The following is a 26,841-nucleotide window of genomic DNA, read 5'->3' on the forward strand; positions in this document are numbered from 1 at the left end:
ATAATAGAATTGGAAGGGACCTTGGAGATCATCCAGTCCAACTCCCTGCTCAAGCAGGATGTTCTAGGGCTGACTAGAGATGACCTGAGGAGAACCGGGCAAAAACTGAACAATTTGCCAGTATCACAAAAGTGGTGTGCCTGCACATATGTTTGTGTTGCAAGTGGGCTACTAACTTCCGTGACGTTATAGACAATGTGAGTCACAAATTCTGCCTTCACCACAGTCCAGTCTTTTGCAATGGATGATATCAACACACAGTAATGAGTTAAAAACAAGTTGTAGCAGGAAACTTTCTGGCTCTTTTGACAGATAATAATAATGATAATAATAATAATTTATTGGATTTGTATGCCGCCCCTCTCCGCAGACTCGGGGCAGATAACAACAATGATAAAAAACAACATGTAACAATCCAATTTAATAAAACAACTAAAAACCCTTATTATAAAACCAAACATACACACAGGCATACCATGCATAACTTGTAATGGCCTAGGGGGAAGGAATATCTCAACTCCCCCGTGCCTGGCGGTATAAATAAGTCTTGAGTAGTTTACAAAAGACAGGGAAGGTGGGGGCAATTCTAATCTCCAGGGAGGAGTTGGTTCCAGAGGGCCGGGGCCGCCACAGAGAAGGCTCTTCCCCTGGGGCCCGCCAAACAACATTGTTTAGTCGACAGGACCTGGAGAAGGCCAACTGTGTGGGACCTTATCGGTAGCTGGGATTCGTGCGGTAGCAGGCAGTTCCGGAGGTACCCACTTAGAGCAGTCTTCCCCAAGCTGGACTTCAGTACAGGTAGTCCTTGAATTACAAACATATGTTTAGTGACGGTTTGAACTTACAGTGGAACGGAAAAAAGGTGATTTGCGACCATTTTTCACTAGTTGCAGCATCCCAATAGTCACATGATCAAAATTCAGCCGCTTGCCAACTGGCTCATATTTATCACAGTTGCAGTGTCCCAAGCTCATGTGATCCCCTCTTGCAACCTTCTAGCAAGCAAAGTCAATGGGAAAAACCAGACTCACTTAACCATTGTGTTACCAGTTTAACAACGGCAGTAATTCACTTAACAATAGTGTCGAGTGAAAGATTTGTATAATAGAGCAAGGCTCACTTAACCTTAGAAACATAGAAGACTGACAGCAGAAAAAGACCTCATGGTCCATCTAGTCTGCCCTTATACTATTTCCTGTATTTTATCTTAGGATGGATATATGTTTATCCCAGGCATGTTTAAATTCAGTTACTGTGGATTTATCTACCACCTTCTAATCTTCTAGCTTAGCAGCCAAAATTTTGAGCTGAGTTGTGATCAGAAGTGAAGAGCTACTTGTAATTGCAATCAGTTATGGGTAAAGATTTGGGGAGTTGGAGTAGACTACTGTATATTGAAAGCATCAGGTTGTGGGTTACTAACATATAAAGGAGGTGTCCACTGGCTTATGACCCCGAGGGAAAGGTGAAGCATTTGCAGGTGGTATACAAATTACTATAATAAGGAAATAAAGAACTCTACTAACCAGCAGGTTAGATGAGGGTTATAGCCTGCTTATTGTTCCTATATGAAAACTCTCTTTGCCCCGAGTTAACCGTGGACTAAGACTGGATACACAGCATTCTATTGGGATGAAGCTTTGTTTTTGACTCTAGTGTAGTGGGAGCTGAGATGTGCAGGGTGAAAACTTAGATAGGGCTTAGAAACAAAGAAACATAGAAAGCTGACGGCAGAAAAAGACCTCATGGTCCATCTAGTCTGCCCTTATACTATTTTCTGTATTCTATCTTAGGATGGATATATGTTTATCCCAGGCATGTTTAAATTCAGTTACTGTGGATTTATCCACCACGTCTGCTGGAAGTTTTTCCAAGGATCCACTACTCTTTCAGTAAAATAATATTTTCTCATGTTGCTTTTGATCTTTCCCCCAACTAACTTCAGATTGTGTCCACTTGTTCTTGTGTTCACTTTACTATTAAAAACACTTCCCTCCTGGACCTTATTTAACCCTTTGACATATTTAAATGTTTCGATCATGTCCCCCCTTTTCCTTCTGTCCTCCAGACTATACAGATTGAGTTCATGAAGTCTTTCCTGATACGTTCTATGCTTAAGACCTTCCACCATTCTTGTAGCCCATCTTTGGACCCGTTCAATTTTATCCATATCTTTTTGTAGGTGAGGTCTCCAGAACTGAACACAGTACTCCAAATGTGATCTCACCAGCACTCTATATAGCGGGATCATAATCTCCCTCTTCCTGCTTGTTATACCTCTAGCTATGCAGCCAAGCATCCTACTTGCTTTCCCTACCGCCTTCATTGTTACATAGAGGTTTAAGACATGTCTCTCCAACTTTGGCAACTTTAAGAACTGTGGACTTCAACTCCCAGAGCAAACCTGGCTGAGGAATTCTGGGAGTTGAAGTCCACAAGTCTTAAAGTTGCCAAGGTTGGAAACCCTCTGATCCTTTACTATGGTAAAAGGAGAATCAGTCGTTAGGAGCTATTTGCAGTTGTTGGTAAAGTCCTTTATTTCAGCGTTTCCCAACCGGTGTGCCGCGGCACACTAGTGTGCCGCGAGACACGGCCAGGTGTGCCGCCAAGCTCCAGCTGGGCGGGGCACTGCCGGTGCCGACCTGGAGCTCCTGCTCGCAGCTGTCCCCCGACTCCTGCTCGATGCCGCGGTTTCTGGCGCTCTCCTGCTGGGCCCCAAAGAAGGAAGGCAGGAAGAAGGAGAGCTTCATTCTTCGCGCCTTTTTCCCGCCTTCCTTCTTTGGGGCCCAGCAGGAGAGCGCCGAAAACCGCGGCATCGAGCAGGAGCCGGGGGACAGCTGCGAGCGGGAGCCCCAGGATGGAAGTTCCGGCAGCGCCCCGCCCAGCTGGAGCTTCCCTGGCGTCGGCGGCAAGTGTGTGTGTGTGGGGGGGTGGCTGCAGCGGCCGCAGGCAGTCACGGGGAGATGGCGGCGGCGAGAGGGAGCTCCAGGCGGCGGCGAGAGGGAGCTCTCTCTCTCTCTCTCTCAGCTGACTGCAAGCGGGAGCCCTGACGGTGGCGGTTGGACGTGCTGCTGGACGTCGTACATGCTGGCGCTGCGGGCCTGGCATATACGGTGTCCAGCAGCACATCCAGCTGCCGCCGTCAGGGCTCCCGCTTGCAGTCAGCTGAGAGAGAAAGAAAGAAAGAGAGACATATAAGAGAGGCAGAGAGAGAGAGAAAGAGAGACATAGCAAGAGAGGCAGAGAAAGAGAGACAGAGCAAGAAAGAGAGACAGCAAGAGAGGCAGAGAAAGAGAGAGAGAGAAAGAGAGAGAGAAAGAGAGACATAGCAAGAGAGGCAGAGAGAGAGAAAAAGAAAGAGAGACATAGCAAGAGAAAAAGAGACTTAGCAAGAGAGGCAGAGAGAGAGAGAAAGAGAAAGAGAGACATAGCAAGAGAGACAGAGAGAAAGAGAGAAAGAGAGAGAAAGAAAGAGATAGCAAGAGAGGCAAAGAGAAAGAAAGAGACATATAGCAAGACAGTGAAAGAGAGAGAGAGAGCAAGAGAGAGAAAAAAGCAAGAAAGAGATAGCAAGAGAGACAGAGAGAGAGAGCAAGGGAGAGAGAAAGACATAGAGGAAGGGAGGGAAGGAGAGAGAAAGAGAGCAAAAAAGAGAGGAAGAAAGAGAAAGAAAGAGGGATGGAGAGAGAGAAAGAAGGGAAGGAAGGAAAAGAGAGAAAGAGGGAGAAATAGAGTGAAAAGGAGGAAGAGAGAGGGTTTTTTTGTCCAAACTTTTCTTTACCACCACCCCCGCCCCCCCTTTCAATGTTCCCCAGGATTTTGAAAATATGAATAATGTGCCGCGGCTCAAAAAAGTTTGGGAAACACTGGTTTATTTCATACTCTGGGCAAAATATGCCCCAATTAAAAACAAATTGATTTGCTAGGTAGGAGTTCAGGAACAATTGGATCTTTAACTTTGTTCTGAATTTTATCTGTTGGTCCCACGCCCTTTCTTATCTCCAGCTTGCATGCCTCTTAACTATCACCAGTTTTTTCCTTATCATTCTCTCTTACCTCCAAGTGTTTCCCAGTCATCCTTAAGCAGCAAATGTACCCATGCAAAATGAGAACGAGGGAGGTAAAACTCTGACACACTGTTTTTGGCTGTCTCTAGGTCTGGGAGAGATTCTGGACAGGGCAGTCAGATAATAACTGGGTGGTTCAATTGTGCTAATTACCCTATGGAGTTTGTTTTGTCTTTTTCAAGCTGCATAGGTTGCCATTTTCTTTCTGGATCCCATTTGGGGTGCTGGTTATGAGCTTTAAAGCCCTTTGTGGCAGGGGAACAGGTTTTCTGATGAATTGGCTCACCCCAATGGCATTGGCCTACTCTACTTGATTCAGCAGAAAGACCTTGCTACAGATTCCAATGGTCAAGGAATTTCAACTAGCAGGATCTAGGCAGGAGAAAGCCTTTTCTGCCAATAGTTCTTGAGCTCTGGAACATCTTCCCACTGTGAAATCCGCCATTACTCTTTTGGCCTTCTGGAAAGGCCTTAAAACTTGTCTCTGTTGTATCTTCATTTCACATTGGGGACTCAAGAATATTATAGTGCAGGTGTGTCCAACCTTGTCGGCTTTAAACTTCCAGAATGCCCCAGCCAACTCCGGCATTTGAAGTCCACAGGTTTTAAAGTTGCCAAGGTTGGACTCCACTATTGTAGTGTATGAACTCAAAAACAACAACAACAACAATAATAATAATAATGTTGGTGGCAACACTATCACGGTGGCAACACTATCAAGGCTATTAATATGTGGGCCATACCTGTCATTAGATACATAGCTGGCATAGTGAACTGGACTCAAGCAGAGCTGGACAACCTGGACAGGAAAACCAGAAAATTAATGATGATCCATCATGCACTACACCCCCGCAGTGACGTTGACAGGCTGTATTTACCAAGGAAAATAGGCGGCAGAGGACTTTTGCAAGTGAAGCAGACAGTAGAAGAAGAGAAGCATGCATTAGCTGACTATGTGAAGGGGAGCAAAGAGTTAGCGTTGATGGAGGTCAACAATAGGAAGCTTCTCAAGGTGAAGCAAACTAAGGACCAGTACAGAAAAAATGTAACTCAATGTCATATGGACAGTTGGCGGAACAAAGCATTGCATGACCAGTTCTTGGAGAAGACTGAAGGCAAAGTGGATAAAGAAAAGACCTGGTCATGGCTTACAAGTGGAACACTCAAAAAGGAGACAGAAGGACTAATACTGGCGGCACAAGAACAGGCCATTAGAACAAATGCTGTCAAAGCCAGAATTGAAAAATCAACAGATGATCCAAAGTGCAGATTCTGTAAAGAGACAGATGAAACAATCGATCACATACTCAGCTGCTGCAAAAAGATCGCACAGACTGACTACAAGCATAGACATGATGCTGTGGCACAGATGATCCACTGGAACTTGTGCCGGAACTACCATTTACCAGTGGCAAAGAACTGGTGGATCATAAGCCCGAAAAAGTGGTTGAAAATGAGCAAGCAAAACTACTGTGGGACTTCCGACTTCAGACTGACCGAATTCTGAAGCATAACACACCAGACATTGTGATCGTGGAGAAAAAGAAAGTATGGATCATCGACATCGCAATCCAAGGAGACAGCAGAATTGAGGAGAAGCAGCTAGAGAAATTAGTGAAATACAAAGATCTAAAAATCGAGCTGCAACGACTCTGGCATAAGCCCGTGAAAGTGGTCCCAGTGGTACTTGGCATGCTGGGCGCAGTACCGAAGGATCTCAGCGGACATTTGAAAACCATCGGAATTGACAAAATCTCCATCTGTCAATTGCAAAAGGCTGCTTTACTGGGATCTGCAAACATAATTCGCCGCTATATCACGCAGTCCTAGGTGCTTGGGAAGCGCCCGACTGGTGATGAAATACGAAATCCAGCATAGTGATTTATTTATTTATTTATTTATTTATTTATTATTTAGATTTGTATGCCGCCCCTCTCCGAAGACTCGTTTGCTGTGTTGTACTGAATAATAATAATAGTAGTAGTAGTAGTAATAATAATAATAATAATAAAAGCAGTGAACCAATGAGGCAGCTTCCACTGATTCCCCAAAATATTTATTCTTCAAAATTAAGGTGTCATTATAAACAATGTGAAATAGCAGCTGCCAGTTATTTAGCTGCTGTTGACCTTCATTCACCTAAAGTTCTTTCTAAGAACATGGAATATCAAAATATATCAGCGTATTATATGTATAGATCCAAGCAGTGTCACCTTTTGTAATTGACAGGTGGAAACTAAAATAGCAGTACAGTATCTTGAGGGGTGAAGCAGGTCCACACTAACTAACCCAAGACTGTTGTGGCCAGATGATGGTTTATGTGCCTTGTGCTCCATGAATATTTATTCATTCATTCATTCATTCATTCATTCATTCATTTATTGGATTTGTATGCCGCCCCTCTCCGCAGACTCGGGGCGGCTAACAATGGTAAAAGACAATATGTAACAATCCAATTAATAAAACAACTAAAAACCCTAATTATAAAAAACCAAACACACACACAAGCGTACCATGCATAACTTGTAATGGCCTAGAGGAAGAAATATCTTAACTCCCCCATGCCCGGCGGTATAAATGAGTCTTGAGTAGTTTACGAAAGACAGGGAGGGTGGGGGCAATTCTAATCTCCGGGGGAAGTTGGTTCCAGAGGGCCGGGGCCACCACAGAGAAGGCTCTTCCCCCGGGGCCCGCCAAGCGACATTGTTTGGTCGACGGGACCCGGAGAAGGCCAACTCTGTGTGACCTTATCGGCCGCTGGGATTCGTGCATATGTCATAATTGGAGAATTAAAGAAATGTAGGTTTTCCTCACATATTTTTCCTCAGAAAGTCAAATCATCCATGGGCAGAGAGACTTTCTGTATTTCCAGGGTTGTCACAGTCTGAAATCTTCAAAACCCTCAAAATACGTTAGCTCTAAACTGAGATGCTTTTGCTGAATTGTTACAGATCCGAAAAAAATTGATGATTTAGTTTCAACAGATTGTTGGTCTTATGATGAGGTGTGTGTGGTTTTTTGGGTGGGCATGTAGAATTTGAAGAGAGCAAGGATGATCATGCAGTGAAAACTCAAAACAACTAAAAATGTCTCAAAAGTAAAAGCCACTTTGCCTTCTTCGCTTTGGAACTGTTTTCTCCTGGAATAAGTTCCCTTTTGTTTTCCAAGTCTTTCCCCCCCCCCTTCTCTTATGCCTTTTTCTACACTGCTCAAAATAATAAAGGGAATACTTAAACAACAGAATATAACTCCAAGTGAATCAAACTTCTGTGATTTGCAGTGTCCTGCCTGTCAATGACTACTTCAGCTTCAACCACAACAACACAAAAGCACATAACAGATTCAAGCTCAATATTAACCACTCCAAACTTGACTGTAAAAAATACGACTTTAGTAATAGAGTTGTTGAAGCGTGGAACTCATTACCGGACTCCGTAGTATCATCCCCTAACCCCCAACATTTTACCCTTAGACTGTCCACGGTTGACCTCTCCAGATTCCTAAGAGGTCAGTAAGGGGCGTGCATAAGTGCACTAGAGTGCCTTCCGACCCCTGTCCTATTGTCTCTCCTATATCCCATATATCTTCTCTTCTATCCCTCTATCTTTCTTCTATTCTCTCATTGATTATTTTATCCTATACTCTCTCTTCTATTCTTTCTCTAATTCTATGTCCTCAAAGGTGTCCTCTATTACAAGGGTGGGCAATTAATTTTGCCATTGGGCCGCATGAGAAATTGGGATGGTTTTAGAGGGCCGGATTAATATAATTAACTCAGTTCTACCCAATACTGTATATTATTGGGTAAAACTGAGTTAATTATATTATAATTATATATTATATTGAGCTGAACGACTTGACTTTTGCTCCTGGACAATACGACTTGGTCTGTTGTGTGGATGTTGGATAGTTCAGGTGGGAAATTGTGGTGGGTTGAGCATGTTCTTTCGGATTGTTATGTATGTTGAGATTGGTCTTCGGCGTCACACGAATTTCGTTGCATGGGTATACAGTGATCCCTCGAGTTTCGCGATCTCGATCTTCGCGAAACGCTATATCGCGATTTTTCCACCGATGACATCACTCTCTTCCTTCCTTTCTCATCTTTCTTTCTCTCTCTCTTTCTCTATCTTGCTTCTTCCTCTCTCACACTCTCTTCCTCCCTCTCTCATCTCTTTCTTTCCTTCTCTCTCTTTCTCTATCTCTCCCCCTCTTGCTCTCGAACGGCGGGCGGGCGAGCGGGGGCATCAGCGAGGAGCCGGGGTTTCCCTTTGCGTGGGCGGCTGGGAAACCCCGATCTTTGTCTGCTCGCTGCTGCTGCGCCGAGCAGATCAGCTGCTGGGCGGCCGAAGGAACCTTCCCTGGGTCTTCCCCCTCTTGCTGGCGGGCGGCGGGCGGGCGAGCGGGGGCATCAGCGAGGAGGCGGGGTTTCCCCTTTGCGTGGGCGGCTGGGAAACCCCGATCTTCGTCTGCTCGCTGCTGCTGCGCCGAGCAGATCAGCTGCTGGGCGGCCGAAGGAACCTTCCCTGGGTCTTCCCCCTCTTGCTGGCAGGCGGGCGAGCGGCGGGCATCAGCGAGGAGCTGGGGTTTCCCCTTTGCGTGGGTGGCCGGGAAGACCCAGGGAAGGTTCCTTCGGCCGCCCAGCAGCTGATCTGCTCGGTAGCGCAGCAGGAGCAGCGAGGAGCCGAATCGGGGTTTCCCCTTTGCGTGGGCGGCGGGGAACGCAAACTCCACCATCTACGCATGCGCGGCCATAGAAAAAAAGGGCGCGCATGCGCAGATGGTGTTTTTACTTCCGCAACCCTACATTGCGAAAAATCGATTATCGCGAGGGGTCTTGGAACGGAACCCTCGCGATAATAGAGGGATCACTGTACTGCGTATATACAGTGATCTCTCGATTAGCGCGGGGGTTACGTTCCAAGACCTCCCGCGCTAATCGATTTCCGCGTTATAGTGGTGCGGAAGTAAAAAACACCATCTACGCATGCGCGCCATTTTTTTCATGGCCGCACATGCGCAGATGGTGGAGTTTGCGTGTGGACGGCGGGGAAGACCAAGGGAAGATTCCTTCAGCCGCCCAACAGCTGATCTGCTCCGCAGCGCGGAAGCAGCGAGGAGCCGAAGATGGGGTAAAGGCAAAGGGGAAACCCCATCTTCGGCTCCTCGCTGCTGCCGCGCTGCGGAGCGGATCAGGTGTTGGGCGACTGAAGGAACCTTCCCTTGGTCTTCCCTCCGCCCAGGCAAAGGGGAAACCCCAAGATCGCTTGCCGCTTGCCGCTTGCCGTATTGCAGCTTGGAGCCTTGCTTCGCCTCCTTCGCTGCAATACGGCAAGCGGCAAGCGATCTTGGGGTTTCCCCTTTGCCTGGGCGGCGCTGGGGCCATGCGGAGCCGCTCATCTAGGGGGGCGTGGACCGGCAAGGTGCCCTCCGCTCTCTCTCTTTCTCCCCGTTACCGGTGTGGTATAAGAGAGAGAAAGAAAGAGAAAGGAGGGCGACTTGCCAGTCCACGCCGCCCTGGATGAGCGGCCCCGCATGGCCCCAGCGCCGGACTCCGCCGTTGCCTCCGCCCTTGTTCGGCTCTGCAGCTGAGAGGCCACGTCCACCCCCTCCTCGGTGTCCCCGGCACCCAGCGTCCCCACGCCGCCTCCACCTCCCGGTAATGCGCCCGACCTCTGCCTCTCTCTTTCTCTGCCTCTCTCTTTCTCTCTCATATACCACGCCGGCAACAGGGAGAGAAAGAGAGAGAGAACTTATTTTTTAATTAATATTTTTTGAAAAACCGCGTTGCAGCGTTTCGCGCTAATCGAGACCGTAATTGCCCACCTCTTCCTTCCTTGTTCTCTCCATTTCTCCTTCCTTCCTTCCTTCCTTCCTTCCTTCCTTCCTTCCTTCCTTCCTTCCTTCCTTCCTTCCTTCCTTCCTTCCTTCCTTGTTCCTTCCATTTTTCCTTCCTTCCTTCCAACCTCCGTGGGCCGGTCACAGACAGCGGGCGGGCCGCATCTGGCCCCCAGGCCGCACTTTGCCCAGGTCTGCTCTATTACCTTCATTGTGTATTATTGTGTATTGGACAAAATAAATAAATAAAATAAATCAAACTGTCCACTTAGGAAGCAACACTGATTGACAGTCAATTTCACCGGCTGTTGTGCAAATGGAATAGTTGTGCAAATGAAATATTCAATGAGAATATTTCATTCATTCAGGTCTAGGATGTGCTATTTGAGTGTTCCCTTTATTTTTTTGAGCAGTAGAGTTTTTCTTGCAGCTCCATTGAGAAAGTTGCGCTGCCTTTGCCAACTATTTCACATCCCCGAAAATAAAAGTCTCACTGCCCCCTTCCTTCTTTCTAAGCTGGGATGCTCCTTTTTCACTTTGTGGCTTAACTTTTGTTTTTATTTATTTGTTTTCAAAAGGATCCCCCTCTCCCTTCCCTCTGGGTGGCTTTCCCAGGCGAAGTGGTGTCGGCGCCTGGGCAGCCATTGTCGCTGCGCTGGTGTCAAAGCCCGTTGCCCCTTTAAGAGGAGCCGAGGGGACGGTCCCCAGGACTTCTGTTGTGGAATGCCAGCTGCAGCAGATGCCGCCGCAGCCTGCATGCGCTGCAAGATGGTGTCTCCCCCGCTAGGGTTAACGACACTTTAGCTTGTTGTCTGGAACCAGTTCAGACCGGTTTTCTGGAAAAGTGCTTTGTGTCTCCGACTGAATCCTGGGAAAGGGTCATGTGTAGATCCAGTGATGTCATGGGATCACAAACTGACTCAGCTCTCCTCCTCCTCCCCCCACCCCCATCAGATATGTGTGTTCCTCGCAGGTAGGGTTGGAGAGGCTTGGTCAGGAGCAGGCCTCTTTCTCGCTCTCCAGTGCATGTTCCCTCCTCCGGACAAAACTTTTTTTTAAGCCCCTTTCCTGCAAAAATCTCTCCCCCCCCCTGCCCCCTCCCCCTCCAATTCCCACCTGATTCCTATAAGGATCCGGAGCACTTTTGAGCAGAGACTTAAATCATTGTCGGGATGGGGAGAGTCACCCAGCTCCTGGCTTTTAATAAGGACGTCGCCGAATCAGGTGCCTTTTTTATTTTCAGCATCAGCTTTTAAAAGTTTCCTGGGTTTTTTAGCCCCCGAAGAGTTGATGGGGCAAGCAGGAGGGGGGGGGAGAAGGAGAGACGCCCCTTTCGGACCCTCTTAAATAGGAGGGACTTTTTTTCACAGAACTTTGCTAGAAATAAAACTTTTAAAGAGAACCGGGTATCTAAAATGATAAGAAAAAAGAAGCGGCGTTGTTGGAAGGAACTGCTCCAGATTTCCTATGAGAAGTTCGGCATACTTGCACCTGGTTATTTTTTTTTCCCCACTCCTCCAAAACAGTCTTGGCTTTTGATTATTTGATTTCCACTCCAGGATGTGATAGGGGAAGGGGAGTGTGTGTATAGGATTCGGAGCTGAACAACTTGACTTTTGCCATATATGAACTGCTGGACAATACGACTTGGTCTGTTGTGTGGATGTTGGATGGTTCAGGTGGGAAATTGTGGCGGGTTGAGCATGTTCTTTCAGATTGTTATGTATGTTGAGATTGGTCTTCGGCGTCACACGAATCTCGTTGCATGGGTATACTGTGTATCCCACCTCTGCCGCCAGGCATGGGGGAATTGAGATCCTCTTTCCCCCTAGGCCTTTACAATTCTATGCATGGTATGTATGTATGTATGTTTGGTTTTTATATTAATGGATTTTTAATCATTTCTAATATCAAATTATTATTGTACACTGTTTTATTGTCGCTGTTAGCCGCCCCGAGTCTCCAGAGAGGGGCGGCATACAAATCCAATAAATAAATAATAAATAAATATACATACAATGACAATAAAGTATTCATTTATATGTGGAAATATGGGGCACCCAATTGATGTATTGAACATATTCTCATTCTTTCTCCCTCTTTCTCTCTCCTTCTCTTCCTCCCTCCCTTCTCACCCCCCCCTCCACTTCTTTGTGCTACTTTTCCAGGGCACCATAATGACGGAGGAAGCTTGCAGGACACGAAGTCAGAAGCGAGCACTTGAGCGGGAAACCACCCAAAACGACGTGGACTGTAAAAAAATGAAAATGGACAAAGGGCTTTTGGGGAGCCCCGAGGCCAACTCCGAAGGGGGGGACCTTAATCTAAAGACTGACTCTGGATCTAGTAAAGTCCAAGGATTATTAAAAGGCGCGGAGATGAAAGCAACGATCAGAGTGGAAGTTCCGACAGGTGATGAGCCGGTGGATATGAGCACCTCAAAAAGGTAAGCCGCCCTGAAATGAGTTTCAGGAAGCAAATGGCCGTCCCTCTCATTCACTTGTCCAGGTGTATTTTGAGAGGATGTGGACACAAAAAACGTATAGTATAGTACAGTGTTTTTCAACCAGTGTGCCGTGGCACACTAGTATGCCGCGAGACATGGTCAGGTGTGCCGCGAAGCTCAGAGAGAAAGAAAGCAAGAGAGAGAGAGAAAGAGAGGGAGGGAAGGAGACAGAGAGAGAGAAAGACATAGAGGGATGTAGGGAGGGAGAGAGAAAGAGAGCAAAAAAAGAGAGGAAGGAAGAGAAAGAAAGAGGGATGGAGAGAGAAAGAAAGAGGGAGGGAGAAAGAAATAGAGCTAAGGGGAGGAAGAGAGAGAATTTTTTTGTTCAAACTTTTTTTAGCCGTCCCCCCCCTCCCGCTCAATGTGCCCCAGGGTTTCGTAAATGTAAAAAATGTGCCGCGGCTCAAAAAAGGTTGAAAATCACTGGTATAGTAGACACCAAAAGACAGAAAATTTAAAGAAGCATCCAGTTCACTACGGTATCAGTGGAACTCCCTGCCACATCATTATTATTTTTTTGCTAAATTGGTTTAATATTTGCTCCGCTATTGGATTTAACAATCCCGATTCTTTAGGATTGTTGTTTCCCCAACAGCATTTCTTCTATAACGGCAGCTGATTCCAATCGCTTATACCAAGCACATGGACTCCTATCTCGCAGGCATGCGTTGGGGAAACTTTGGGGAGGAATGAATGAGGACAGGGGTGTATTTGGAGAAACGAAAGATTGAAGTGGCATGGCAGGCAGAGGTGGAAGGGGAAAACGAAGGAGCATTCTGGGTTGGTTGAAGCGGGGAACAGGAGGGCTGCTGATGGCTATTTGGTAATCCCAATTGCCACCACAGTGGAACTTCAAGACCCTGTTTGCTTTGGCATTTCAGAAGCTGAAGGACAAGCAGGATTGGATATTTATTTATTTTATTAATTAGATTTGTGTGCCACCCTTCTCCGAAGACTCGGGGCGGCTAACAGCATATAATAAAGCCCTTCATGGCATCGGACCAGAATATCTCCGGGACCGCCTTCTGCCGCACGAATCCCAGCGACCAGTTAGGTCCCACAGAGTTGGCCTTCTCCGGGTCCCGTCGACTAAACAATGTCGTCTAGCGGGACCCGGTGGAAGAGTCTTCTTTGTGGTGACCCCGACCTTCTGGAACCAGCTCCCCCCGGAGATTAGGATTGCCCCCACCCTCCTTGCCTTTCGTAAACTTCTTAAAATCCACCTCTATTGTTATACTGGACTTGTATGCCACCCCTCTCCGTAGACTCGGGGCAGCTCACAATATATATATATATATGTTGTGAGCTGCCCCGAGTCTACGGAGAGGGTTGGCATACAAGTCCCGTTAATAAATAATAAATAAATATTGAATCTTGGGGGACGCCAATATTGTTTGGACAGTTGGTGGGCAATTTTTCATCAAGGAAAGGAAAGCCAAATATATTTTGTATATTGGTAGATGTAAAAACAAAAAAGCAATTCATACTAACTCTGAAAGACTACAAAGAGTGTTAATAACTTAATAGAGGCCACTGTCACCTATGGCTTCTCTTAGGCTTCAACATGTCACAAAGACCCACAGTGGCCCCCCCGTATGCTAAGGCATTGGATAGTGTGCCCACTGGGCTTTAAATTTTACCTGTCCCCTTCACTCCAGCACCTGCTTAAGCACTTCAGTTTCTAGCAAGGGTGTTGCAACCTCCAGCTTTTCTATCCCACTTTTGATGGACTTACCTTGTGGCTGTGTTTCGCGGCAATCTAAATGAGCTAGGAGCCATTCTGGCTGGGAACCGAACAAACTGCAGTCCCAGCACATTTAAAGTAGGGAAGGCGATGCTGGGGGTTCGCTTGGAAATTTCCAACACACAAACCGTGCATTCCCTTGAGCCAATGCTGAGTCCTATAGGCCTCTCTGCCTAGTAATCTATTCACATACAACGTTGCCCCAAAAGCGGAAGTTTTTCATGGGCCATACTACCCAATTATAAAATAATGATCCAGGATAGATAGTTTGTTTATTTATTTTATTTTATTGGGTTTGTATCCCGCCCCTCTTTGAGGACTCAGGGCGGTTTACAACATGTACAAACAATAACAGTTCTAAAATCCAATAATAACATAAAACAAACAATCTAAAGGTTTAACAATCTAAGGTTATGACCTATAAAGCCCTTCATGACACCGGACCAGGATATCTGCGAGACCGCCTTCTGCCGCACGAATCCCAGCGGCCAGTTAGGTCCCACAGAGTTGGTCTTCTCCGGGTCCCGTCGACTAAACAATATTGTCTGGCAGGACCCAGGGGAAGAGCCTTCTCTGTGGCGGCCCCGACCCTCTGGGACCAGCTCCCCCCAGGGATCAGGACTGCCCCCACCCTCCTTGCCTTTCATAAACTTCTTAAAACCCACCTCTGTCGTCAGGCATGGGGGAATTGAGATATTCCCTTCCCCCTAGGCTTACAAAATTTATGCATGGTATGTTTGTATGTATGATTGGTTTCTTAAATTGGGGTTTTTAAACTACTTTTAATATTAGATTTGTTTATATTGTTTTTTTACCGTTGTTAGCCGCCCCGAGTCTACGGAGAGGGGCGGCATACAAATCTAATTAATAAATAATAAATAAATAAATATAAGTCCAACCAAATCAATAAACTAATAAATACTGAATTTTGATCACATGACTGTGGGGCAGGGGCGGGCTCCTCTTACCTTTCCCTACCGGTATGCTGGGTGGTGATTGTAATGTGTCATGTGCTTCCGTCCCCAGCATGATTTTACTTCTACGCATGCGCAGAGGGACAATTTTCCTTCTGCGCATGCTCAGAGAGCCAAAAATTAGGGGGGGGGAGAGGGTGCACATGGACCGGTAAAGACAGAGCCATCGCCCCCAAAATGGCGCAATCGGCTGGTCACTACTGGAGCAGTGCACTGGATTGTACCCGCAGCAACCCACCTCTGCTGTGAGGGATGCTTCAACCGTCATAAGTGTGAGGACCAGGATATAAGTCACTTTTTTCAATGCCATAAACTTTGAATGATCACTAAATAAGTGGCTGTATGTGTCAAGTATTACTTATATACAGTGATACTTCGTCTTACAAACTTAATTGGTTCCGGGACGAGGTTCTTAAGGTGAAAAGTTTGTAAGATGAAACAATGTTTCCCATAGGAATCAATGGAAAAGCGATTAATGTATGCAAGCCCAAAATTCACCCCTTTTGCCAGCCGAAGCGCCCGTTTTTGCGCTGCTGAGATTCCCATGAGGCTCCCCTCCATGGGAAACCCCACCTCCGGACTTCTGTGTTTTTGCGATGCTGCAGGGAATCCCAGCATTGCAAAAATGAGCGCTTTGCTGGCAACGGAAGTCTGGAGGTGGGGTTTCCCAGTGAAGGGAGCATCAGTGAAATCGCAGCATCGCAAAAACACCGAAGTTCTTGAAACTCCACCTCCGAACCTCTGTTTTTGCGATGCTGTGATTTCACTGAGGCTCCCCTCGCTGGGAAACCCCACCTCTGGACTTCCGTTGCCAGCAAAGCACCCGTTTTTGCGCTACTGGGATTCCCCTACTGGGATTCCCTGCAGCATCGCAAAAACACGGAAGTCCAGAGGTGGGGTTTCCCATGGAGAGGAGCCTCAGGGGAATCGCAGCAGTGCAAAAACGGGCGCTTCGCTGGCAACGGAAGTCCAGAGGTGGGGCATCCCAGCGGCGGCAGTGGGTTTGTAAGGTGAAAATAGTTTGTAAGAAGAGGCAAAAAAATCTTAAACCCCGGGTTTGTATCTTGAAAAGTTTGTATGACGAGGCGTTTGTAAGACGAGGTATCACTGTAGCTGCTTTTCTTTCAACATTTAACCTCAGGATAAAAGGGTCGATTCAGACTTTGTGCTGATGGAGAGTGGGAGGACAGTGAGCTCCGATTGGGGTCTTCGTTTTATGAACCGTACATGAGTTCGTGCCACTTTAAGGCCGTCTTACCCTTCTAAAATATCTGACACCAGCCAGTCCTTGTTTGACTGTCAGAATTTTAAATAATTCCATTGGAATTAAAAATGGGTATAGTTGGTCAACCTGCTTTTCTGGGTATGCAGGTTATGCTGATGAAGCACATATAGATATATATGGAGTGTGTGTGTGTGTGTGTTTGTATCATCACACCCCACCCTCCAGCTATTTTTCATTATGCACAATTTTTATTTTGTGCTGGATATGCCTCTGATTTTTGGAGAAAGGGAAGGTTGGCATAGTGGCGTTTTCTTTTTCTATCTTTCTTTTTCTCTTTGCTTCCTGTTTGCAAATAAGTTGATCTTCTTCCTCTTTTTTGTTTATTTGAAGGGAAGGTGTTCAGATTTTTTCCCCCCTCAGATGTTCTGGTGGGTGCATAAAAAGATTTCACAAGTTTTCCAAGTGACCCACATTTTCCAGGGATGTTTTACATTGTTAAATACGTAGGAGCCTTTGTACTGCTGGTATAATGTGAGGAACGCTCCAGATTTGGAGACCAGATAGCTCTGAATACCCTCTTGTGGGAATTTGTAGCCTTCAAGTGCAGCTACTTTCCTTTTTCTGAGACATCTGGGTAGCTAGGGTGGAAAGCAGGAAGCGTTGCAAAATGGGCCTGCACTCTTATCGGAAAGAGCGGCTGCTAAGACTTTTAAGGTGATGCCTGGACGTACAATTCGGTTTCCTGATAACCTTTTCTTTTGAGAAAGTTGCCAAGATATATTTGTAAACTGTGTGGGCACCGTTTGATGAAATCTCGGAGGCAAAATGCTGTTTGTAATACTGGTTGAACAACTTGAGTCTTTTTTTCTCTCCCCACACCCCACCCCACCCTGCCTCACTTAGAAACATAGAAGACTGACGGCAGAAAAAGACCTCATGGTCCATCTAGTCTGCCCTTATACTATTTCCTGTGTTTTATCTTAGGATGGATATATATTTATCCCAGGCATGTTCTCCGTACTGAAGGAGCGGGTCCAGCAGTCACATGGGTTGCTCATGTCCAATCCGGTGGAACTGAGCCTAGTGTTAAAAAAGCTTGCCGGATCCGCCCCTTCCCCAGAATTCGCTCAGTTCGCATATCCTGCGGTTGTATTGTGATAGCTCGTTCAACTTTCTAACACCTTCCCTTCGATCTTTTCCTTCAAAAGTAGTAAGAATTGTTTTACCATTATTATTTACTTGCACTATAGCGCCAGCCGTTTGTGGCTCGGCTTTTTTCCTTTGGAGAAGTTGCGGTTTCGTTTTCCCCCGGCGGTTTTGCCGTGTACGATCCCCGCTGCCGCTTGTGGATTCCTTTAATCCTTTGGCCTGGAGGTCTTGGTGCAAGTATTGATTTATTGATTTATTGATTCATTATTGTATATTATTAAAGGGCTTAAGAAATACCTCCTGCGGAGTGAGACGTCTTGCTAGTCTCCTGGACTTAGTCGATCGCTTCCCCTTTAAGAAATATTACGGAGCGATTTTTCGGTGCGAAGGCCTTCGCGCCCTTTTTAAATTTAGGCCTCTCGTGTTGGCCTCCTGCCAGCCGCGTAGGCCTCAGTCCACCGCGTGGATCCCGGAGCGGGCCTTGGGACGCCCAGGCTTAATTCTCCACCGGCTAAGCCTCCAACCAGAGTGCCTTGGTTTACTTAATTATAAAGTTTAGGGAGGCTGGCCCCGCTGGATTTGGGGACACGAACTCTGGGTTTGCCCAGATTGCCCTCAAGTCTCAGCAGCTTCGAGGCCTCGAAGCAGGATCCATTCCTCTTGGGAAGTCCTTGAAATTCTTCTCCTTAATTATTCAGTTATTGGCTCAGCCTTGTCTTCTGTTAATTGTCAGACTATGGCTACTTTTCCCAAGAGAGGCACAACTAAAGGTCCCAGAGAGGCCAGGCCTACAGGCGATGAGATTACTAGTATCCCCCAGGCCTCTTCCTCCTCTTCTCCAGGGGCCCGCCCCTCGACCAAGGTCACCAGGGCCGAGAAGAGAAGGGACCTAGCCCTACAAAGAATCCATGACAAATCAGCAAAACGTTTGAAAGTACAGGCCCAAGTACTCAGTAGTCAAGACCCCCCAGAGGCTTCTAGTCTACCTCCTTCTGGGGTCCCTGTGTTATCTCTGGATGAGCCTAACCTAGACAGACCCCAACCTAACCTATGGGGCATAGGTCCAGAGGAACCAGATATTATTGAAGATTCCCCCCAGCCAGGATCCTCCCAGGCCTTTAGGGATTCTTCTGCCATTCCTGCTGATATTTCTAGTTTACCTCCTGAGTTCCAATCTATTTTTGCTGTGTTGTCCAAGGCCATTGATGCCAAACTCTCCACCATCAATGAGCTTCCCTTACCTCCTCCTCCTCCTCGTCCCTCCCGCCCCTTGGGTTCTTCCCCAGCGGTTAGAGCTCCTATTCAGGATGATTCAGATTCCTCTCAGGACGAATATGAGGATATGGAGGATGATGAGGATCCCTTTCAAGGCCTCTCAGATGATGAGGAATCCCAAATAAAGGTTCCTTCTCCAATTACTATTTTTCCTTCTCAATTATTCAAATCTCTCCTCCTCAAAGCTAGAATTTCTACGGGATTAGCGGCCCAGGAGAAACAAGCCTCCACTTCCACTGATCCCCCGGAGGAGAATTTACCTTACTTCACAGAGGAACAGGAGGATAACGAGGTAATTCCTATGCCTAAATTGTTTAAAGATGCTTTACTCAAACAGTGGGATTTCCCAGCCTCTGGCCTTAATCCCTCCACCAAGGACAGAAAGTTGTACAAACTTTCCTCTTCCTATGAAGAGCTTCTATCTTTTCCCAAACCGGATGAACCTGTCAAGATCCTTCACTCGGCAGCGGCTGTGCCAGGCGAAGCGGAGGAAGTCCTCCGCCCAGAGGACAAGCGGATTGAACAAATGCTCAAAAGAGGATTCACCGCAGATTCCTGGGCCATTAAAAGTTCTGCAGCAGCTTCCTTTTTCTCCAGAGCCATGCTTCTGTGGCTTCGTCAACTTCAACAGCATATTCCTCCCGATGACTTGAGAGGTCAACAAGACTTCAACAAGGTCTTTGCAGCTGCCCAGTACGTGGCTGATGCCACCTTGCAATCTACTAGATTTTCTGCTAAGTCTATTGCAGCTTCTACAACGGCAAGAAGACTCCTATGGATTCGCCCTTGGCAAGCGGGAGTACGCCAGAAGTGGCAGTTATCCCAGGGCCCCTTAAAGCGCGACCTTCTTTTCGGTGATCTTCTGGATCCACTCCTCACGGAAACCACGGACAAGAAGAAAGTTTTGGGTCCAACCACAAAAAAGGCTACCAAAACGCAGTCCTTTCGTCGCCCAGGGCGCCAGCAAGATCAAGCGGCTTCCTATCAGAGATCTCCAGGTCAGTATTCCCCCCGCTTTCGTTCCCAAGGTAGGAACTCCAGGGGCAGAGGTTTTCGCTTCCAAAGGGGAGCGTCCTCTAACAGGGCTTCAAAAAAACCTAGATGGTAATCTTTCCTCAATTCCCATAGGGGGTCGCCTAGCCCATTTCGCCTCTAATTGGCGTCTCACCTCCAAGGACCCCTGGGTCATTGACACTGTTCAAACAGGCCTTCTTTTAGAATTTATTTCTCCTCCCCCGAAACGTTTTATTTCCTGCCCTTCTCCCAGGTCCTCCTCAGATTGTAACCGTATGGAGGAGGCCATTTCTCATTTATTGTCCATCAGAGCCATTCAACCGGTTCCTTCCGGTCAGAAGGGCCTAGGGTTTTACTCCATCCTATTTATGGTTCCAAAGTCCTCCGGAGGTTGGAGAGCTATTTTGGATTTAAAGAAGCTAAACCTATTCATCAAATATAGGAAGTTTAAGATGCACTCCTTATCTTCTATTTTGGCCGCCATCCACACGGGAGATTTCATGGTCTCCTTAGACCTCACTGAGGCCTACCTCCACATTCCTATAGCCAAATGCCACAGAAAATTTTTACGTTTTTCCTTTCAAGGCAGGCATTTCCAGTATAGGGCGATGCCATTTGGCTTTTCCTCGGCCCCTCGGGTCTTTACAAAGCTCTTGGGGTCCCTGGCGGCCTATATCCGGGCGTCTCCCATCCACATTTTATGTTATCTTGATGATATTTTGATTCATGGGAACTCCCTAGAGAAAGTGAAAACAGACCTTTCTGTCACCATGTCAGTCCTTCAGGACCATGGATTTTCCATCAACTTTGATAAAAGTCACCTCCAACCTTCCACATCCATCTTACACCTGGGATCCATTATTAATTCAGAATCCTCCCAGGTTTTTCTCTCTCCCGAGAGAAAACTCAGTATAGGGGAGTTAATTTCTAACATTTTATCTAATTCTTCAGTATCCATAGTAACTCTGTCATCCCTTTTGGGGAAGATGGTGTCATGCATAGGCATCATTCCCTGGGCTCGCCTTCATGCTAGGGAACTCCAGTGGCTCCTATTACCCTTTCAGAGATCGGGGCACAGCAACTCAAATCGTCGCATTGTCATCCCACCAAGTGTTCGCAGATCCTTCAAGTGGTGGAAGTCTCCGGCCATGGACAAAGGATCCCCGTTCAGGTGCCCGGATCAATTTGTCATCACCACAGATGCCAGTCTATCGGGATGGGGCGCCCACGCCCAGGGGATGATAGCCCAGGGCACGTGGTCCCCGGAGGAAGCTTCCAGGCCAATCAATTGGCTAGAGTTAAGAGCCGTTTCCCTGGCTCTGAAGCACTTCTCTCCTCGCATTCCCAACCGGCACGTTCTCATTCTCACCGACAACATTGCCACAAAAAGCCATATCTGCAGACAGGGGGGCACGAGATCCAAGGCCCTCATGAGGGAGGCCCTCAAGTTAGGCCTTTGGGCGGAAAAACATCTTCGGTCGCTCCTAGCCGACCACATCTCGGGGAGCCTCAACGTCCAGGCGGATTGGCTATCTCGAGCAACGATAGACCCAGGAGAGTGGAACCTCCATCAAGACCTGTTCCATCAAATCAGCCTCAGATTTGGCCTACCAATCCTGGATCTCTTCGCGACCAATGCGAACGCCCAACTCCCTCGCTTCTTTTCCAGATTTCCATCCCCGGGAGCGGAAGCAATCAATGCCCTCCGGAGTCCATGGCCTCCAGGCCTACTCTACGCATTTCCTCCAATTCCAATTCTCCCGGACGTGATTCACAAGGTCCTCACCGAGAGGGCCCGAGTAATCTTAATCGCCCCTCATTGGCCCCGCCGGCCCTGGTTCGCGGATCTCCAACAGCTGTCCGTCCAGGACCCTTGGCGACTCCCCGTTTCGGGGGATATGCTGCGGCAGGGGGCCTCATTCCATCCAGACCCGGAGTGGTTCCACCTCACCGCCTGGCTGTTATCAGGAGAGACTTAGAACTGCGTGGTCATGACCCCGATTCAGTGGAGGTCATTTTAAAGGCCAGAAGGGGTTCGACCAATCGAATCTACGACCACACGTGGTCCAAGTTTCACCAGTGGTGTCTACAGGAAGGTCTCTCTCCTCTGTGCATCCCCATACACAGAATCATTTCCTTCCTTCTGCAAGGCTTCCATAAAGGACTTTCCACCAGCACCCTCCGGCGTCATCTGGCAGCCATTTCATCTGTCCTAGGGGGTCCCCGCAGACAGCCTCTCCGATCCTTCCCTGAAGTTCAGGAATTCCTCAAGGGCATAGCCAACCTCAGACCTTCCAAGGTCCACAGGTATCCATCCTGGGATTTGCCACGGGTTCTCCATTCCCTCACGCAGGCACCATACGAACCCCTTAAATCGGCGTCCCTCAGGTACCTATCCTTTAAGGTAGCATTCCTGGTGGCTATTACCTCTGCACGACGCATTTCGGAGTTGGCTGCCCTCTCAATCAGGCAGGACCTTTGTCAATTTCATCAGGACAAGGTAGTCTTGCGACTGGACCCCACCTTCTTACCCAAGGTCAGTTCCATGTTCCACAGAACTCAGGATATTGTCCTACCATCCTTCTGCCTCCAACGAGACCATCCCTTGGCAATTAGATGGCACACCCTGGATCTTATTAGAGCGCTGAGAATCTATATCCAACGCACTGGACCCTTTCGGAGGTCAGAAGCACTGTTTATAGCCTATCACCCCAGAGTCATGGGTGCCAAAGTGTCTTCAACAGTAATAGGCCGTTGGATCAGAGGGACTATATCTAAGGCCTATGAATCGGCCTCCCTCTCAGTCCCAAGGAACATCACAGCGCATTCCACCAGGAGCGCAGCCACCTCGGCCGCTTGGGCGACTCAAGCCCCGTTGGAGGAGGTCTGCAAAGCAGCCACTTGGGCCTCGCCAAATTCCTTCATCAGGCACTACAAGATTGATGCTTACGCTTCAGCGGACGCTGCCTTCGGCAGAAGGGTACTCCAATCCGTTATCTCACACGATAGCAATCTAACCCCTCCCTAGGGACCATCTATTGGGTATGTCCCATGTGACTGCTGGACCCGCTCCTTCAGTACGGAGAATAGGCGTTGATTGCTTACCTGAACGCCTCTTCTCGTACGGTGAGCGGGTACAGCAGTCACTTCCCGCCCTTGTATGTGTCTTCTTTACCTTCTATAATCCTTTTTCCTCTAACAATAAGAGTTGAACACTACAGAGCTTCACAGCTGAGCCTAGTCTATGGATTCGCGAATTCTGGGGAAGGGGCGGATCCGGCAAGCTTTTTTAACACTAGGCTCAGTTCCACCGGATTGGACATGAGCAACCCATGTGACTGCTGTACCCGCTCACCGTACGAGAAGAGGCGTTCAGGTAAGCAATCAACGCCTATTTACATTCAGTTCCTGTGGATTTACCAACCACGTCTGCTGGAAGTTTGTTCCAAGGATCTACTACTCTTTCAGTAAAATAATATTTTCTCATGTTGCCTTTGATCTTTCCCCCAACTAACTTCAGATTGTGTCCCCTTGTTCTTGTGTTCACTTTCCTATTAAAAACACTTCCCTCCTGAACCTTATTTAACCCTTTAACATATTTAAATGTTTCGATCATGTCCCCCCTTTTCAAGAACTACCAATGCAAGCAGCCCTTGCTTACCAACTGCTTATTTCTCTTGTTTCTCTGAAGATCAAGGGAAGGAAAAATCCATAGTTCTAAAAGTAGCTAAACTACAGTTCCCAACAGCCTCAGCTCCCATGGGCAGAGATGAGGTATAATTTAGCAACATCTTTCTTTCTTTCTTTCTTTCTTTCTTTCTTTCTTTCTTTCTTTCTTTCTTTCTTTCTAGTCATGTTTGGTTTGAAAATACACATAGACCTTACTTAGAAACATAGAAGAAGATTGAGGGCAGAAAAAGACCTCATGGTCCATCTAGTCTGCCCTGATACTATTTCCTGTATTTTATCTTAGGATTGATCTATGTTTATCCCAGGCATGTTTGAATTCAGTTACTGTGGATTTACCAACCACATCTGCTGGAAGTTTGTTCCAAGCATCTACTACTCTTTCAGTAAAATAATATTTTCTCATGTTACTTCTAATCTTTCCCCCAATATTTTTTTATATCAGCAACTACAATTAGGACCAGCAAACTCGGTCTCTCTAACTGCCAGAGTCATGGGAGCACAATAGATTTATAACCTTGCTTTCGCTTTTGGTCATTAATCTGGTCACTAAGTGGAAAATCATATAACGACAACTTATTAACTCTGCCTTCCGTAATTAACTTCTAATTAACTTCACTTGTCACAAGCTGGGTGTGAAGTATGCATAGGATGATCGTGGGACTGAGACATGTGACTCCACAATGGTCGTTAATGTAAGGATTAGTCACAAAGTTGGGGCTTTTGTAGCACCAACATAGCTTCAAACTGTGACTGCACAAGGCAGTTGGTAAGCAAGGGCTGCTTGCATTGGTAGTTCTTGAATTATCATCACAACTGAGCCCAACATTTGTGTTGCTAAGTAAAACATTTGTTTAAGTGAGTTTTCCCCCATTTTAACTATTTTTCTTGCCACGGCTGTTAAGTGAATCAGTGCATTTGTTAAGTTAATAACACGGTTATTAAGTGAATCTGGATTCCCCCTGGACTTTGCTTGTCAGAAGATCACAAAATGCGGATCTCATGACGCCAGGACGCCAGGACACTGCAACCATCATAAATATGGACCACTTGCCAAGCATCTGAATTTTGTTCACATAACCACAGCGATGCTGCATGTCCAGTCAACGAAGCAGTGGAAGTGATGTGCTGGTGCCTGGAGGCTGTTGGGGCCTGGATGGGTGTCAACAAACTCAAACTCAACCCAGACAAGACGGAGTGGCTGTGGGTCTTGCCTCCCAAGGACAATTCCATCTGTCCGTCCATTACCCTGGGGGGAGAACTATTGACCCCCTCAGGAGAGGGTCCGCAACTTGGGCGTCCTCCTCGATCCACAGCTGACATTGGAACAGGGAGTCATTGCTCACAGTCACTCATGCCCTCATCACCTCGAGGTTCGATTACTGCAATGCTCTCTACATGGGGCTACCTTTGAAAAGTGTTCGGAAACTTCAGATCGTGCAGAATGTGGCCGCGAGAGCCATCGTGGGGCATCCTAGATTCGCCCACGTTTCTGCAACACTCCGTGGCCTGCACTGGCTGCCGATCGGTTTCCGGTCACAATTCAAAGTGTTGGTAATGACCTTTAAAGCCCTACATGGCATTGGGCCAGAATACATCCGGAACCGCCTTCTACCGCACGAATCCCAGCGGCCGATAAGGTCCCACAGAGTTGGCCTTCTCCGGGTCCCGTCGACCAAACAATGTCGTTTGGCGGGCCCCAGGGGAAGAGCCTTCTCTGTGGCGGCCCTGGCCCTCTGGAATCAACTCCCCCCAGAGATTAGAACGGCCCCCACCCTCCTTGTCTTTCGCAAATTACTCAAGACCCACCTTTGTCGCCAGGCATGGGGGAGTTAGGATATTCCTTCCCCTAGGCCATTACAAGTTATGTATGGTATGTTTGTGTGTGTGTTTGGTTTTTATAATAAGGGTTTTTAGTTGTTTTATTAAATTGGATTGTTACATGTTGTTTTTTTATCATTGTTGTTAGCCGCCCCGAGTCTGCGGAAAGGGGCGGCATACAAATCCAATAAATAATGGTCATGAGTGTGAAAAACGCCCATAAGTCAATTTTTTTTCAGTGCTGTTGTTACTTTGAATGGCCACTCAATGAACTGTTGCAAGTTGAGGATTGCCTGTACTAAAATGTTGGCCATCTCTGTAGCAGATGTAGATCTGCTTAGGAATGTTGAGATGTGGAAAATTTGAAAACCAATAAAAATATTTTTTTTAAAAAAAAAAAATGTTGGCAATCTCTGAGGATGAAGATAAATTTTTTTTCTAGTGATTGGAAATAAGCCGCTCTACAGAGGCCCCTCCCCAGGAATTAAAAAAACCAAACAAAACCAACCCAGCATAAATTATGCAATATAGCTGATTATCATGCTAGGTTGCAAAGTTAGCATGAGATATTGGTTGCAACATCCAGCTTGGTGCAAGATTTTAATTCTTATTATCTACATTTCCTAACTGACCGGCTTGTGTGTGCCAGGATATGGGGCTAGTTTTACCACTTCTTATGCCTGGAAGTCACTTATCATTCCAAAGTGGCAAGGCAGGGCTTCATCGCGACTCTTTGTTCCGGGCGATTTGAATCGGGCAAATTAAAATAACAGCAGGGAGGAGGAGCGTCAGTTCAGCTGCTCCCTGAATCAGAGTGGACATCTTGCTGAGACCTGGCCCCAGACAATGCAGACCAACCCTCAAGCTAAGCATTCATTGATGATTCTTCTAGTGCAGTGTTTCCCAACCTTGGCAACTTGGAGATATTTGGATTTCAACTCCCAGAATCCCCCAGCCAGCGAAAACTACAGTGTGTGTAGTGAGATTCCAAAGTTACAACGGCGTTGAAAAAAGCAAATTAGGACCATTTTTCACTTATGACTGTTGTAGCATGGACATGGGATCAACATTCGGATGCTTGGCAACTGGTTTCAGATTTGCGACGGTTGCAGTATCCCAGGGTCATTTATTTATTATTTATTTATTTATTAGATTTGTGTGCCGCCCCTCTCCGTAGACTCGGGGCGGCTCACAACATACAATAAAACAATTCATAACAAATCTAATAAATTTAAAAAAAAACATTTAAAAACCCCATTATTAAAACAGACATACACACAAACATACCATACATAAATTGTATAGGCCCGGGGGGGTGTGTGTGTGCCTCAATTCCCCCATGCCTGACGGCAGAGGTGGGTTTTAAGGAGTTTACGAAAGGCAAAACGCCAGATTTTTGCTCAAAAAACTCAAAAATCAAAAACTTCCTTCAAGCTTTCTTCATTTCATCAGTTATTATTTGCAAGATTCTCTGTTCCCCTTGGTACCTGTTAGTGTCAGAATTATAGTTGATACCTTTGGGGTCATAACTTGGGGAAGCC

General features: G+C 46.9%; 1 protein-coding gene across 4 annotated transcripts in view; it reads left to right on the forward strand.

The window, feature by feature from the left end:
- Nucleotides 1-26,841, forward strand: part of GATAD2A (GATA zinc finger domain containing 2A) — a 160,048-nt gene that overhangs the window by 92,507 nt on the left and 40,700 nt on the right. For all 4 annotated transcript variants that reach the window (XM_070746378.1, XM_070746362.1, XM_070746352.1 and 1 more), the window contains exon 3: nucleotides 12,074-12,351. In XM_070746378.1, the coding sequence (XP_070602479.1) occupies nucleotides 12,083-12,351 (269 nt within the window). In that variant the 5' untranslated portion in view covers nucleotides 12,074-12,082. The remainder of the gene's footprint in view (nucleotides 1-12,073; nucleotides 12,352-26,841) is intronic.

The sequence above is a fragment of the Erythrolamprus reginae genome, chromosome 1 (assembly GCF_031021105.1).
Source record: "Erythrolamprus reginae isolate rEryReg1 chromosome 1, rEryReg1.hap1, whole genome shotgun sequence".
Lineage (NCBI taxonomy): Eukaryota > Metazoa > Chordata > Lepidosauria > Squamata > Dipsadidae > Erythrolamprus > Erythrolamprus reginae.